Source organism: Carassius auratus, chromosome 40 (assembly GCF_003368295.1).
Source record: "Carassius auratus strain Wakin chromosome 40, ASM336829v1, whole genome shotgun sequence".
In the NCBI taxonomy this organism is placed as follows: Eukaryota; Metazoa; Chordata; class Actinopteri; order Cypriniformes; family Cyprinidae; genus Carassius; species Carassius auratus.
In genome coordinates this window covers 5310018-5326552 of record NC_039282.1, presented here as the reverse complement: position 1 = coordinate 5326552, position 16535 = coordinate 5310018, and the positions used below count along the sequence as shown (strand labels likewise).

General features: G+C 35.7%; 3 protein-coding genes across 3 annotated transcripts; 2 read left to right on the top strand and 1 right to left on the bottom strand.

Moving 5' to 3' along the window:
* Window positions 1-379: 379 nt before the first annotated feature.
* On the bottom strand, window positions 380-5196 carry LOC113058899 (dixin-A-like; the record flags this gene model as incomplete). Its single annotated transcript, XM_026227165.1, has 9 exons — window positions 4815-5196; window positions 2853-2962; window positions 2619-2773; window positions 2198-2284; window positions 2032-2085; window positions 1848-1898; window positions 1497-1601; window positions 1313-1366; window positions 380-574 (listed from the first exon to the last, which is right to left on the bottom strand). Coding segments are annotated over exons 1-9 (834 nt in total), but the record flags the coding sequence as incomplete, so codon positions are not given.
* A 1387-nt stretch (window positions 5197-6583) lies between these two features.
* Window positions 6584-9068, top strand: LOC113058989 (alpha-crystallin B chain-like). The gene is made up of 3 exons (XM_026227228.1): window positions 6584-7179; window positions 8007-8129; window positions 8483-9068. Exons 1-3 carry the CDS (start codon window positions 6991-6993, stop codon window positions 8672-8674), a joined length of 504 nt encoding a protein of 167 aa, XP_026083013.1. The 5' UTR covers window positions 6584-6990; the 3' UTR covers window positions 8675-9068.
* A 1565-nt stretch (window positions 9069-10633) lies between these two features.
* On the top strand, window positions 10634-16484 carry LOC113058361 (coatomer subunit delta-like). Its single transcript, XM_026226179.1, has 10 exons — window positions 10634-10841; window positions 12396-12659; window positions 12737-12916; window positions 13032-13234; window positions 13319-13483; window positions 14203-14368; window positions 14512-14659; window positions 14752-14860; window positions 15090-15294; window positions 15374-16484. Exons 1-10 carry the CDS (start codon window positions 10839-10841, stop codon window positions 15461-15463), a joined length of 1533 nt encoding a protein of 510 aa, XP_026081964.1. The 5' UTR covers window positions 10634-10838; the 3' UTR covers window positions 15464-16484.
* Window positions 16485-16535: the final 51 nt, after the last annotated feature.

The window sequence follows — 16535 nt, the reverse complement described above, 5'->3', positions numbered from 1 at the left end:
ATTGTTTAAATCTTCCGTTGATTTCATCTAAGGCTGTGGCTGAAGTCAGTTGTATTTCTTGTGTTTGTCTTGTTTCTTTTTTCTTCAGTGATTCTACTCGTTAACAGCAGCTGTTGATCATTGTCTGAATTCACGCATTAGTTTTCATTCTCTCTGTTAGGTGGACTATATTAGTAAACTCATGTAGGGAATAGTGAATGAGAGTGTAGGGTGTGATTTGAAACACAGCCGCTGAGTGTCGACTTTGAACATTGTTAATTTACGATATATAGCAGCAGGCTACCTTCTCGAAAACGATGAATATTACCCAGAATGCACTGTTTTACTGAAAAACAGTATGTTACTGTCGAAATTTGGCCGTTTTTTTACAGCGATTTTTAACAGTGTGGATACAGTTAAACGTCGGCCTTGCCTTTCTCTCCTGCCTTTTCTTGTTCTCTGTGGTGTGGAGGCGGTCCACCAGATTGTTCACTCCCTGCTCCAGCGTGTCCAGCGTGTGGTGCTGCGGGTCATGACCACTGAAACTGTCCCCCAGACCGCGCAGAGCATCTCGCACCAGCTGTAGCTCATCCCTCTGACACACACACACCCAGCCAGAACCAAAGAACACACGATACACACATTTATTTGAAATTAAGCAAATTCTTTTTAAACTGAAGTATGCCATGACTCACCATTCTGTGTTGGAAAACATCAGAGGATGTGTCCATCATGTGACTGTAGAAATTATTCTCACAGCCTGACAATTGGAGCAAGCAGTTTTTGTATTTTTAATGTAGAACACTACGAATTTATGCACTACAAATTCATTTAAAGTTGTTTGTGCTTATATCTTAATCCATATTTTATGGGAATGTCTAATAAATACAAAGCTAAATAGATTAGGAAGGTCAGGAGACTCTTGGTGCGCTATGGCTTCCACTAGTTAAATAAATTACAGCTACAGAGTGTTTATGTGCAACATTATAATATAAAACTTTTTAAAGGACAAACAAATATTGAATAAATAGGCCCCTAGTAGTTCATTTAGTTACCCTATGAAAGCTTTCACTGATCCTGAGCAATGCTTCATCCACTTTTGCTCGCTGCTGCTGAAGAAGTCTGTCTTTCTGCCCTAATTCTTTCTACAAAGACAAGTGCATGTGAGAGAAAAAGTATTTTCATGAATGTACTATATACAATGTTCCAGCGGGTTCCAAAAAAATTGCTGCAAAACCACAATTCACAAAAGTAATAATAATTTGTCCATGAAAGCACAAAAGATGATTAAAGAACACTAAACCCTAAGCATGATTAGGATGAGTTTGCCTACTTTATATCCACTCAGCAATCTGTTCCGTTCACTCAGCTTTCTTTCTAGTTCGACCTAAAGAAGAAGAAGAAAAACCGTCAAATACTTGACACATTTATAGAGAAGAACCAAATGCGATTGGATATTTGTATTCTTTTAGTTTATTATTCTTTTCTTTTATAATTAGCGTTGATGTCAGACTCACATTCTGTCCCTCCAGCTCCTCTCTGGCCATGCTGGATCTGAGAAGCTCCTGCTTGAGCTGCAGCACTGAGTCCTCCTGCACAGACATTCTCTGCTGCAAGGCATCCTGGGTAGACAGATGGACACAGGGACCAAATTACATTATCCCAAATGGCAACAAATCTGGTGTACTACACTGCAAAAGCTAATGCTGAATAATTATGAATAATTACCCACACTTCTACAATATAATATAATAACATAAATTAATATATAGTTTTAAATTTTGAATTATATTTTGTATATTTCATGCAAATGCATACATATGTTTTATATATAAAAACACACTACACTGATTGTCATGTGGTCTCACCTTTATAGCCTGCAGATTACGTGCCTCCTGCTTGTATCTTAAAAGTTCTCTCTGCAAAAAAATACATTACAACTCTCATTTAGTACGCAAACTGTACTATGTTTGCACTCTATATATCTGTCTGTCTGTCAGTCTGTATCAGTAATTGTTATCATTCATATTTGTTTTCAGCAATATAATTTACCTTCAGATCTAAAGACTCCTCCACACTCTGGTCCAGACGACTCCTGGTTAAAATCTTCAGTGGCAGGATAAAATGAATATGTCATTAGTAATAGACTGTAAATGAGACATGCACAGCTTCTCACATTACTCCTCAGAAAGCACAGAAAAGCAGAATGATAGATCACCAGCTGTTGCTCTGAGCTGGTACTGTCTCCAAAGCTCAGGGTAGATGTCTGCTCGTCTTCAGGTAGAGAGCCATGCAGCAGTAAGGCCTGAATGAAGACACGGGTACAGTGAGTGTGAGGTTTTTAAAGCACTGAGGTAACTTACTGTGAATTAAACTAGACCAAACAACAGTCATCATGTGATCAGTCAGACTACATTGTCTCGCCATGGCTAATTTTATAACTAGCATTGTATGTATTCCTTTATACAATTAAATCATATTTTTATGTAATATACACCAATGAAAAGTTTTGGGTCTGTACGATAAAAAAAAAAAAAAAAAAAAACATTTTCAAGTCTTCTGTACATGACTTCAGTATTTGACATAAAAAGCCTGATGTCACAAAAACAATGATATTTAAATATGTCTAAGTAACTTACCTGTAGCCTGGTCATCATTTTCCTGGTCTCCTGCATCTCCTTCTCCAGCTGTTCCTGCTGGGCACATAGCTGTTCCTCCCATGTGCTGCTTTCCTCTGTCCCATCATGCCCTGGGTCAGGGGATGGCTCTGTGGCTGAGGATTTCACTACATCCTCTACAAAGGAAAAAAAAAATACAAGAAACATATAGAAACAGTATGGAAAGTAGGGTCAAGTATAGGGAAAACCTCCTACCTAGGCTTTGTGGTTGCTCTGTGTGGTTCAACACTAGCTCTCCTGAATCTTCAGATTTGGCAATAATGTACTCTTCCTTGGGTGTGTGTGCTGGACTGGATGAACTGAGGCTGGAGAGATGTTCCAAAGAATCAGTTAGGAAGATAACCATGTATTTGCATGGACCTAATTATTATTCATATATAACCACCTGGAGTAATTTGATGACAGTGAAAGCTTTTCGTGTGCATAAGGTATAATGTGTTCACTTTTAGCACATGTAAATAATAATAGGGAATTTCCAGTTACAATAGACATGTCACCATTATCATACAGGTTTTCAGTTTCAAAACTGCTCTAATAAAGTTTCAGGGAATTCATAAGTCACATGCAATTCATCTGTTTTCAGTAAAGACTCTATCTCCAACACTCTAGTTGCTCCTCTGGCATGGGAATGCAATATTGAAATTGAGATCTAGCAAAGAAATTAAGACAGAATGAAGTCTGTCACACAGAATAAGACACAAAGCAACTCTCTCAGTTGATTAGAGTCATCAATTTAGTATTGTGTGCATAAACTGATTATGACTTTTTGATAAGGACTATTAACCAGGATTACATCTTCTTGATTAAGCTTCTGAAAATGACTACATTAAGGGATGTGTACACAGGCATGAAATCAAAGCAGACTGCTGCTCTGAGGGGTGGCGTATTACTAAATGTTGATTATTTATACAAAGAGGAACATGTTGATTTATTGTAAACCAGTCATACAAAATAATATGAATGGCTCATCTAAAACCATTCATATCACACTGTACTTTACATTCACTGTGCATTATGGACAATGGGTTTGTTTCATCACCCATTTTATTTTGTTACAAGCTGTGGGGATGAAAAAGGGAGAAGTTCAGTAACTCTTCGTGATGCTTACATGATTGTATCAGTTTGCGGTGTTAAGTTATTGTATTTGTGAGTAAATTATTGATTCATTCACTCACCCATTTCATTAAAAAAAAACTGATTCATTCAGGAATAAAAACTTTGTGAATGAGTCATTGAATCATAAACTCAACCAATTTGTTCAAAACAATGATTCATACAAAGAACAAATCTCATGAAAGTCTTTGAGTGAATCACTGAATCATTCTCTCAACAGTTTTGTTGAACCCGAATTTATTCCATTAGGCCAGAATTGTGGGTTTTTCTCAGAGGCACATATCGTTGTTGAATCTATTTTCATTTGGCATAGCAAAAATAGACTGAAAAAGTAACTGAAAATATATTTTATTTAAATTAACTTGAATAAAAGTAATATCATGTGTTGTTGGCCTGAATGTGGACGTTACAGTTATACTTTTGGAATTGCTTACAGTTGGTCAGCTTGTGAATTCAGATTGTAAAATCAGTGTTTGGATTTCCTACCTGTAAACATCCACTTGATGCATGCGTTTGACCATTGTCCTTGTGTCTTGCATGTTTTGCAGTGCCTTGTGCGTGACACTGCTTTATAGAGTTAAAAGTTGTTAAACTTTTACAAAGTATGTCTCAAGACCTTGGGTTTTTAAATGAATCTATACACTATCTTGTGCAAGTAACCTCTTAATCGTACTGTCACAGTGAAATTGCTTAAATATCCACTGCCATGACATATCTGTGTGACACATTAGTGTTTTGAAGCTGGTCCAAACAGACCAAGTAACCTGTTTTTAAAAAGACTAATTACTCTAAAACAATAAAACATTTACAGGTGAGAACAAATACATCAATATTATGGGCAGAATTCAGACATACATTCAGAGGTCTCACTCCTTATAGGTTATAATATATTCATATACAGCCACATCACAACATTGCAGTCAAATGAAGAAAATGATAGACAGTAGTATGAATCTGATTTCTTGGGACCATCCAAATGGAAAGGAATAGAAGATGGACACAGGAAAGAAGAAATGAGAGGGAGCTGTGGAACTTCATTCATACCATTTCATTTGTTTGCCTCCCATGATGTTATTTGCCCTTTTAACCTCCCATTCTGATCCAGCCCAACCCGTGGGGTTCGAGGAAGCAGCAGAGTGTCATCAACATCGCAGACGGCACAGCGGCGGTCCAAAGTGTCCTCAAATCCAAGTGTCCACGTAGCTCCCAGTCTAGTCTGATGGAGGACAGATCTCAGTCCATGCAGATGTTGTTTGGCAGGTCGTCCTTTGGCCAGCCCTAACACTTGCACTGTAAACCCTGATTAAATCCCCACAGACTCAACGTTGAAAATCCTGATCAGAGGCAACATGTGTTTTTATGATGAGATGCATGAGGTAATCCTGTTTTCAGTTCTGAGCCATAACGGGAGAAAAGAGCTTTGGAATGGTCTGCCGTCCCCCCCCTCCATCTTCACCCCTCCCTGGGCTCAGTTTCTTTCCTAACCTTTTGAAAGGGAAATTAGTTAGATCCCCATAATTTAGCATGGGAGAAAGAAATCTGCATATATATATTGTGGCTGAATGGATACAGTCCCAGTTTGTGCTGAGCAGGATGATCATATTGGCAGTGGATTTGGAGTGGAATTAGAAAAACCTATTACTGGCAGAGATTGCTCATGGCCAGTGGTGGGAAAGCTACTAATGTAAATGTAGTTTGGAAAAGCTTCAAGTTTATAATCTAGAGAAGTTAAGCAGCAGTCAAGCCTGAAAACTGTGACTCAGTTTTGTTCATTGTCTTACCACTCACATTTACAGCTTACATTTGACCCCCCCAACCCCCCACATTGATATATGTTTGTTCATCATATAAATAAGTATTGAACAAAGAATACGTAAAAGTCATATATGCATTATATAGTATGTGCTATAATGCAGAAATACATGACTGTGCTACATATTATACTCTACAGTATGCACTGCTATATGAACTAATATTTAGCATACTGTACATAGTGTGTTAGCATTTGTATGTATACTTTATACTCAAGCTTCTTTGAATATACTTCTGAAACGTATCTGGTACAATCACAGTGATGATCTCTCTAGTGGTTTTCAAACTTTTTGATTTGAAGGCAACAAATTGTCCAACAAAATAATCGAAGGATTGTTGGCAGTATAAGTTAATGATATGTGTATTATTTTTCCATATTACCTGCACCAAGAATTCACCATTTATTATTTATTTGTCAGCAAAAGTACACCAGATGATGATTTAATTAAAACTACAGATCATACTTATGCATTTTTGTAACCCCACTCATGGACAGGCTGATCAAGCCCAGTGCATTGTGGGTGTTGAAGTTTGCTGAGGGCTTGTGCCATATACCCTAATTTATTTAATATAATCAATAACACTATATATAGAAGTATTTTTAAACAAAAGTATTTAACTATTTATTTCACAACAAAAATTACTTTTTTCTTTTCTTTTTTTATGACTGAGTGAATTTGGTTTTTGAATGAGTGAACCTCTTATCTAACATTAATCAGACTTCTTGCTTGAGGAGCACTCACTGTGTTCCTTAATGTAACTATGTCTACAGTGTGTATATTTTAATCACAAACTTGTTGAATAAAACATCTGCAATTGTTTCCAGCCCCATTCCAGAACACCTGATGGGACAGTGGTGATGCTCTTGGCCTAGAGGATTAATTTATCACGTATTTATCTGAATTACAGTGGATCACCAGTCTTGCTGATTCCTGCAGTCCTGTCCATTTTAGCGCATAACATTATCTTTCTGCCTGAGTTCTCCTCTGATAGCAGCCAGGAGGGAGCAGATAGTATCTGGCCGTGTCCCGGGCAGAATCCCTCCTGGCACAAGAGTTTGCTGTGGATGTGGCCAGTTGACACGGAGGCTTCACTCAGAACCATTCTAACTCAGCCAGGCACATATTTTTCCAGGCTTGTGAGCAGAGGGGCATTAACACTATTCAGAGCCCGGCGTTTGAGACTGTATGATCTAAGAGAGAGTGAATGGTGATTATATAGCTTTTTGTTTGAATGAGCCAGAGGGGAAGGGGGCAGCAGAAAAACACTTTAGATCATAACTGGAGATGGATCAGCGGGTAGCTGGGTAGTTAGCTGACATAAGGTTTACGGATGGGGAATAAATACAGGGCCACAGCAGAACGTGCAGCTGATCTGCTATCATCTCAAGCTGCTTCGCTGAGACAAAATGGAAATTTCTATCCAACATCCCTGGCACCGCCGACTCTGGTTCCCAGGCAACTGCCCATATCGAATTAATGACCAGTATTTCGGAGAGCACATACCTTACAGTGATCTTTTTTCACCTTTCAACACGTTTTACTATCGACCTTATTTCTGGCGGTTTCCAAACTGCTGGGACAGTGGCATGTCAGAGGTGAGTTCAACTTCTTAAATTGATACAGTGTAGGCCTAACAAAAACACTTTTCTATAAGATTAATATTTACTATACTATAAGAACACTTTATGTTAACATTAAGGACATGCGTAAGGTATCATCATGAACTAGCAATAAACATTGTTAACAGCACTTTCTAATTAATGTATAAAGTAAACTATTTTAATTCATCATTGTTAATTCATGGTAGTTCATAATATTATTCAACTAATAAAAAACATGTATCAAAAACACTACCATTAAAAAGTTTGGTGAGATTTTGGAAAATTTTGGTAAGATTATTATTATTATTATTATTATTAATTTAAGAAATTAATATTTTTATACACCAAGAACACATTAAATTGATGTGACAATAAAAGCATTATGTTACAAACGATTTACACTTCAAATAAATTTGTATTTTAAACTTTACATTCGTCAAACAATCCTGAAAAAATTTAAAATTATAGTTTCCACAAAAAATATTAAGTAGCACAAGTGCTTTCAACATTGATCAATAATAAATGTTTCTTGAGCAGCAAATCAGTAGAATGATTTCTGAAGAAAATCACGATAAAGACTGGCTGGTGAAAGTTTGGCTTTGCCATCACATGAATAAATTACATTTTACAATATATTAAACTATAAAACAGTTATTTTAAATTATAAAAATATTTCACAACATTTATTTTTTACTGTATTTTTGATCATTACCTCCTTGATGAGCATAAGAAAAATCTTAACCTCAAATAAACCATCACAATATTAGACACTATGCTTTCACAGATTTTGCATATTTAGTTTGCCATATTCTCCCGCACAGATGAGAATGGATAGAGATCGGTTTGTAATCAACCTGGATGTGAAGCACTTCTCTCCAGATGAACTGATGGTCAAGATCAATGATGATTTTATTGAGATTCATGGGAAACATGATGAACGACAGGTAACAAAACACAGTTACTTTCATTTTATTCAACATTTTGAACTTAAAGAGTTTTTTTTTTTTTTTTTTGTAATATTGTGCAACACAGATAACATATTAAAATAGAATGCAGCTCATTTTCAATGGCCAATGCCGCAGGAAGTTGAGTTGGAATGAAAAGAAAACATTCAAAAATCAAGACTGTGTTCATTTTGAATTTGATATCATTCATTTTTCTTGTTAAAAGATGAATTTAATTAATAGAATTTCAGTTCTAGTTTCTGTTTTCTCCCTCAAGAAAGCATTTTCACCTGAACTGGTAGACATTGTGTAATGACCTCAGTTCGAAGAAACAGTATCTGTCTCTGTTACAGGACGAGCATGGCAATGTAGCAAGGGAGTTTTACAGGAAGTACAAGATCCCGGCCGGTGTAGATCCAGGTGCCATCACTGCTTCTCTGTCCTCTGATGGTGTGCTGACCATCTGCACACCACGCCACCTGCTGGACATCCCTGAGCGCAACATCTCCATCACCTGTGGAGAGAAGCCACCAGCGCAGAAGTAAACCTGTCCACAGCTGCACATCTGCCTTTGTTCCAAAAAAAAAAAAACACCATTAAATCATCTACTGTATTAAGACCATGTGCTTTAATGTAACACAGTAGAGCCAAACAAAGTTATATAACCAGAAATAAACCTGTCCGTTGTGAACAATACAGTACCTTGCAAAACGCACGGTAATTCAGTGTTTTAAGTCAGTGAACGCAAGCTATCATTGGAGTTGGGTTTGGTTTGATATATTTCTGGCCTACAGTTGGACATTGTATGTAATTATGTGGCTGACTTGGATTATGTTTGTAACTTTGGTTTTGTGAGGAAGCAGTATTGATGTGGGATGTTGTGCAGCACTGGCCTCTGTTTTTGACTTAAATAAATCCCCAGATCAAAATACTGATAAATGCTGGTACTATTAATTCATATTTCAGCATATGTTGTTCATTTCAATGTAAAGTATGCTGCACTTGTTTATACTGATACTGGGGTCTAAACACACAGACTAAGTTAAATGTGTTTTGCTGATGTTGTTGCATTTAATGGACAGTAATAAAAATGACCTTGTAAACTTACATATTTGATGATTGTTGACGTAGAATCTGTGACACGATAAGACAAATGTGCCTCAGTCAATGCCATGGATCATCAAATTTATGGTTGTCACATGTGAATGAAAAAAATCAGAAGTTTGGATTGCTAAGAGCAGGGGTGTAGTTTACTGAAATAAATAATTATTTTTGTTTAGTCCACTGTCATGCACAATATGTTTCATATTTTATTTTTAATACCTCTTAAAGTGCTATGTTACATCTAACAAGTGTGACTGTTGCAGTAGCTACTTTCACCATAAAAAATAAAAAATAAAATAAAAAATAAAAGTCTAGAAATAAATGGCTGTTTCCACAGACAAGGGCATGGTCTTCTGAGGCATTATTATATAGCAGTTACAGTATAAAACAGATCAGACTGTACACAGTTTGCCACAATTTTTACTCAGTCATTAGGGAAGAAAAGGTTTATTTATTTATGTATCAATAAGCCTTTTTAGCTAACAGCATGTTAAAAATCAAACAATAGATATTTGTATTTTAAGATTTTATTCTCTTTAAAAGTCTTATTTCTAAAATGATTAGAATTATATTAAATTGTATCAAAATCTCTCACACTTTTCTTAGTAACTATGATTTTTTAATTGAAAAAATCTAAATAAATTATTCATAAATAAATTCTACTTTCTCCAGCAGAGAATCAACAAGGGATTCGTAGCACTCAGAAAAATTTCAAGGTACATCAAAATTACTTAATGATTTCAAATAAGACAAAATAAGCTTTAAAAATTAACTTTACAAATTATTTCTCATAATTTATCCCCTCAACACCTTTTTCTTCTTTTACTTCCTTTACGTAACGTACACGTAGCACGTTTTTTGTTGTTGCTGTTTGTTTGTTTGCTTGTTTTGTTTTTATACAAATACAAATAAAACAATCAATAGAACAGAAAAAGAATAGATAGCCTAATGCTTGTGTTAAGAGGTCATAATTTGTAATAAATAAAAAGAAAATAAGTAGAAAGAAAAGAGAATGCTAGTGCTAAAGACTTTTTTCTTTTTAAATAAAACAAGTAGTTATAGAAATAGAAATAGAGGGTCAAATGAAGATGAAAGAGCTGTATTTTCAGCCGTTTCTTGAAAATGATTAATGACTCTGCTTGGATTGAGCTGAGCAGGTCATTCCACCAGGAGGGAACAGTTAATATAGAAGTCCATGATCACCCTACTGTACATAATACATATTTTAAAAAATGAATCTTACTGAGCTCAAACTTTTTGAACGCTAACGTTAGTGTATTTTCTTCAGTCAGAAAGATCCTGGAAGAAAAAGCTCGTCACGATAACAAGCATGCAAGTTGTTCGCATGCGCAGTAGCTGTTGTTCACCGTTAGATGTCGCCGTCTGTCGTGCATCAGCTCGCGTCTGCTTCTGACACAGCGCGACTTTTTCCGGTTGGACTCTGAAGACGTGGCTCTGTTTCTTCAGTATTACGAGTTAGGATATATGCTACTGTTAAAACCCCGCATAAGTCACCACTCTGAGATTTTGAGTTGTAGAAACAGGTGGACGGGCAGAGTCCGTGACTGAGTCCACTGACGGATCCGCGTCTGAAAGGGAACAGAAATGGTAAGTTACAGTTGTTTTGTTTGTGTTTTTAGCAAGATAGAGCTAGCAGCTAGCGCTATAGCTCATACCTCATATAGTCTAAAACTCCATTAATTCCTAGGGTCAATTACTACTAAATAATGTCTGTCCCATCTGTTTTTAAAAAGACATCATAGAAGTAAACATTGGAAGATAAGCTTTGGTATCTGAGACCTATAAGCTAAACAGCTAAAGGTTAGCTAGCTAATTAGATGGTCTTCAGAATTAATTACAGTTTAAAGAAATAAACAAAATTAACTAGTTTCAGGTGTCTAACTTATATGACAAAGGGTTGATTTAATAAATTACCTTTTATTTTGTCTTTTTAAAATATTTTAGCTATAGATTGTTTATACAGGTAACTAAGGTTAACAGGTCGTAGCTAACTGACTTTGACAAATCAGATGTTGACTTGAATATTAATGACCTGATAATAAAACCTATACACACACACACACACATATCACACTGCTGTTCAAAAGTTTGGGATCAGTAAGATTTTTTATGTTTCTTAAAGAAGTCTCTTCTGCTCATCATGGCTGCATTTATTTGTCCAATCATCATGAAAACTTTAAAACAATAAAATAAAATACTGAGCCCAAACTTTTAAACCGTAGTGTATAAATATTTATATTCAGAATAAATACTGTTCTGAACATTTTATTCTCCAGAGAATCCTGAAAAAAGGACCCCCCCCCCCCCAAAAAAAAGAATATAATAATATTTTAAAAATATTTTAAAGTATATTAAAATAGGAAATCATTGCTTTAAATAAAATAATATTTTACATAATTTATATATATATATATATATATATATATATATATATATATATATATATATATATATATATATATATACATGATGTATGTATGTATTTGTATATAATTTATTTAATTTTTTACCCAATTTTATAAAAATCATTAGGCATTAAAACAGCATGCATTTATGTGTAATATTATTTGTTTACCATTATTCATGCAAATGTTTTCTTTTTGTCTTTGTTTTATCCAATGTTTTATTGCTATTGCTGGATTTTCCTTAAATATTTCTGTTAAACTTAAATGTATTTTAATTTCATTTCTTGTTTACTTTAACTTATTTCATTTCTTTTAATTGTCAAAACAGCATTTTCAACAACATTTTAAATTTTTTTATCTTCAAGTTCTTAAACGTTGATATTTCTATTAAATTTTATTTCAGCTTCATTTCAATAATAAAAAAGCGGTTTTATTAGTTTTATTAACTATTATTATTATTATTAACTTATTAACCGTAACAACACTAAGATATACTTTAATTTGAATCTATGTTAACTCATTGAACTTAACCTACTGATCAGAAGTTTACGCCTCAACCTAAATGACCATTTGTATTAATTATTATTTTTACAATGTATGTTGATTGTCATTTCTGAAATAGATGTTGTGCTACAGTCTCATTTCTGAATGCCATCAACATCATAATCCAAAAGCCCAGTTATCTTTGTAATTGTGCTTAATGTGATTGTTTTTAACGTCAGTCAAATCTTTGCAGGTGCTCTTGGCAGCGGCAGTGTGCACTAAGGCAGGAAAAGCCATAGTGTCCCGACAGTTCGTAGAGATGACGCGAACTCGTGTCGAGGGTCTTCTGGCTGCCTTTCCCAAACTGATGAATACAGGAAAGCAGCACACTTTTGTGGAAACAGATAGTGTGCGCTATGTCTACCAACCGCTGGAGAAACTCTACATGGTTCTGATCACTACGAAAAACAGCAACATTCTGGAGGACTTAGAGACGCTGAGGCTTTTCTCCCGAGTGGTAAACCTACTTTTTAATTTTTTGCACTTCTTGAATGTGTCTTGAATAAGTGATTGATTTGTGTGTGTTTTTTTCAGATTCCTGAATATTGCAGAGTGCTGGAGGAAAGTGAGATCTCAGAGCACTGTTTTGATCTCATATTTGCATTTGATGAGATTGTAGCTCTGGGCTACCGGGAGAACGTTAACCTGGCCCAGATTCGCACTTTTACTGAGATGGACTCGCATGAAGAGAAGGTCTTCAGGGCTGTCAGAGAGGTCAGATATTCCCTTCAGTTTAATGAAACATCCAGAGCTAAATTACTGTCTGCTTTCAATTTGTATTGAACTAACTCTAATTTTCTTGGTTTTTATAAATTTTCCACTTTAACAGACCCAAGAAAGAGAAGCAAATGCTGAGATGAAACGCAAGGCAAAAGAGCTGCAGCGAGCAAGACAAGATGCGGAACGTGCCGGAAAGAAATCGCCGGGCTTCGGAGGTTTCGGAAGTTCAGGAATGAGCAGCAACATATCAGCCACCATCATCACCGATACAATAGAGCCAGAGAAACCCAGAGTGGCTCCTGCTCCAGTCAGGTATGAGCTGTGACTGTGAACTATGACACATCTAGTATAAATACATAAGCAAACAGAAGATAATCTGTCCTGTTCCTCTTGTAGGCCGAGTGGCTCCAGTAAAGCGCTGAAGCTGGGTGTCAAAGGGAAAGAGGTCGATAACTTTGTGGACAAACTTAAGTCAGAAGGAGAAAATATAATCGCATCCGGTGCAGGAAGGAAGGCATCAGAGGCATCTAAAGTCCTTCAGCCTCCAGTGAATATAGAGAGGTATTGCTGCCGTTTTATTTAAGTATCTGGCACATTCTACACCATATGCTGGTACCTACACTACCAAAGTTACCTACATTTCAAAAAATTGTGCTCAGTAAGGTGTTTTTTGTTTTGTTTGTTTTTTTTGAGAGAGAGAGAGAGGGAGAGAGTGAAAAGTGGCAGGAAAGATATTTCCAAAAAATAAATAAATGCAATTTTTTTTTATTTAAATTTCTTTTTTTATTTTTTTATCACAGTTTCCAGAAAAATACTTCTTTTTTTTTTTTTTCAAAAAAAATCTGACTTGTTGAAAATAAATAAATACAACTTTTTTCAGTGTTCATAAAATTAAGAAATATTTCTTGAGAACCAAATCATCATATTCAAATGATTTCTGAAGGATCATGTGACTCTAAAGAATAGAGTAATGGCTGCTAAAATTCAGCTTTGTATCACAGGAATAAATTACATTTTAATATATATTTGAATAGAAAACAGGTATTTTATTTATTTATTATATTTATTTAAAAAATTTCACAATATTACAGTTTTTACTGTTTTTTTTTTTTTTTTTTTTTTTTTAATAAGCAGAAACTTTCAAAAATATAAAAAGAATCATATCGACCACACATTTTTGAACTTAGTGTTTTTTTCTTATTATAATGTTATTATTTTCCAATTATGCCAATTGTTATAGTTATATAATAGTTCAATAGCTCATGAGCTCTGTTTCTCAGCGTACATCTGAGGGTGGAGGAGAAGATCTCTCTGACCTGCGGTCGGGATGGTGGACTGCAGAACATGGAAGTTCTGGGCATGATCACTCTGAAAGTCTCCGATGAAAAAAATGGCCGCATTTCCATACTCATCAACAACAATGACAAGAAAGGAGCCCAACTACAGGTGTGTGTGTGTGTCTGCAACAGGTCTCAGCGTGTCAAGGTCTTCGCGTGTATTTTGAAGAGGAAGTTGATGACAGTGTGGTATTTTTAGAAAAGAACATTGCACTGGCCGTATTACTCAATATTGTATCGTTTATTTTTCAGACTCACCCTCATGTGGATAAAAAGCTGTTCACCACCGAGTCCCTGATCGCTCTGAAAAACCAGGAGAAGTCCTTCCCTCTCAACAGTGATTTGGGGGTGCTGAAATGGAGGTTACAGAGCACTGATGAGTCCCTCATTCCTTTAACAAGTGAGTCTTCTTTTGATTCAAGTGTTCATGAATTAAAGTTTTTGAGCTCAACACAAACATTTCAATCATGCACGTACCTTCTGTGCTCTCAGTTAACTGTTGGCCATCAGAAAGTGGAAGTGGCTGTGATGTCAACATTGAGTATGAGCTTCAGGACGCGGGGCTCGAACTCAACGATGTTGTCATTACTATCCCTGTGCCGTAAGTGCTTATTGAGATCATTATATATATATATATATATATGTATGTATATATATATATATATATATATATATATATATATATATATATATATATATATATATATATATATATATATACACATTGCATTTATTTAAACTGTATTTAGAATAATTTTTAACTAGCAAAATACACAAACGTGTTCAAAATCCATATCCATAAACAACCTCTGTCTCGTGGGATCATGCAGGTCAGGCGTAGGCGCTCCTGTAGTTGGTGATCTGGATGGGCAGTATAACCATGACAGCAGGAAAAACATCCTGGAATGGTCACTTCCTGTCATTGATGAGAAAAACAAGAGTGGCAGCCTGGAGTTCAGTATGGATGGCAAACCCAACGACTTCTTCCCAATCCATGTTTCTTTTGTCTCCAAGCGAAACTTTTGTGACATTCAGGCAAGTTCTGCAGCTTTCCATACAACAGAACTGAGCCCATGTGAGAAAGGAAATGACTTCATATTCATTGTTTCCACAGGTGGCCAAGGTGACATATGTAGAAGGAGGGAGTCCAGTCAGATTCTCCTCAGAGACGTCATTTGTTGTGGATAAGTATGAGATCCTGTAAATGTTTCCTGGCGGAAGATCGTTTTAAGCTGCCAGCCAGCTTATCGGATCAGCGAGCACGCTGTATGTCAACAGAAGGCTCAAACCATTCTCTGACATGGGCTGCAGTACTTCTGTGTTTCTGTTTGTCTTAAAGGAAAATAATCGGCCTTTTATAAACTGGACCTTCAGCTGCTCAAGCACTAAGTGCAGTCAGCTACACCTGCCAGAAAAGACGAAAGGAAGTAATAATAAAGCACTGCACCTGTAGACATCAAGGGAAGATCAGTGTCATCCTACAGCAGATGCATTATAAGCCCGTATGAACCCTCCAGACACTTCAAAGAGAGAGATTCAAATTCAAAACTTAAATAATTGTTGCATGGAATTTGTATAGAATTGCAACCTAATTGATTTCTTTTCAGCATTGGTTCATTAGCAGTCATAGGCTTTATTTCGAATCGTTGCTGGTTTTCTAATACGGAAACAGACCTAATATTGTCGTACCAAATGAATGTGTGGGTGATGAATAAATCAGCTGTGCTTGTGCAATAAGAACTGACTAAATCCAGACTCATACTTTTTCATCTCTTTAAAATGACACCTCTGCTGATTAGCTTTTAGGCCATATGAATATCATCGTCTACATCAAAAAAGTACAAATGCTATTTGCCTTTTTGTTTTTTTCCCCCCTTTTAATTCAGTTTATATTTATATAATACTTTGTTTGAAGAACCTAAACAGAAAGATTTTTCATTCTTTGTTGTTTTGTAAGTCATTTTACACATAATCTGTTTAAATGAATCGTTTTATTCATTGCTGCGTAAATTTGGCTGAACAGGAAAATACATTCTCTCCGGCTTCCCAGATGTTGTTAAGAACTATTTTATTTCTTTTGTATTTCCATAACGTTAAAAAAATAGATTTATCAGCGCACACTCAAAGGTGATTACGGAACGCCAAGGGGAGGATGACGACATTCCAGTCTGCTGTAAAATACTTATGAGTACCTTTAATCAACAATAAAGTCCAATTTAATTCAAGTGTATTTTCTGGGCTCTTTCTGTTTTAATAAATGGTTTTGCTTCGAGTTT

What these genes read in the sequence shown, in the direction of transcription:
- LOC113058989 (XM_026227228.1), top strand. Translation starts at nt 6,991, where the DNA reads ATGGAAATTTCTATCCAACATCCCTGGCACCGCCGACTCTGGTTCCCA. An exon ending in GGGACAGTGGCATGTCAGAG is followed by an intron (nt 7,180 to 8,006) that starts GTGAGTTCAACT and finishes TCTCCCGCACAG; the next exon opens with ATGAGAATGGATAGAGATCG. An exon ending in GGAAACATGATGAACGACAG is followed by an intron (nt 8,130 to 8,482) that starts GTAACAAAACAC and finishes TCTCTGTTACAG; the next exon opens with GACGAGCATGGCAATGTAGC.
- LOC113058361 (XM_026226179.1), top strand. An exon ending in GTGGCTCCTGCTCCAGTCAG is followed by an intron (nt 13,235 to 13,318) that starts GTATGAGCTGTG and finishes TTCCTCTTGTAG; the next exon opens with GCCGAGTGGCTCCAGTAAAG. An exon ending in GAAACTTTTGTGACATTCAG is followed by an intron (nt 15,295 to 15,373) that starts GCAAGTTCTGCA and finishes TTGTTTCCACAG; the next exon opens with GTGGCCAAGGTGACATATGT.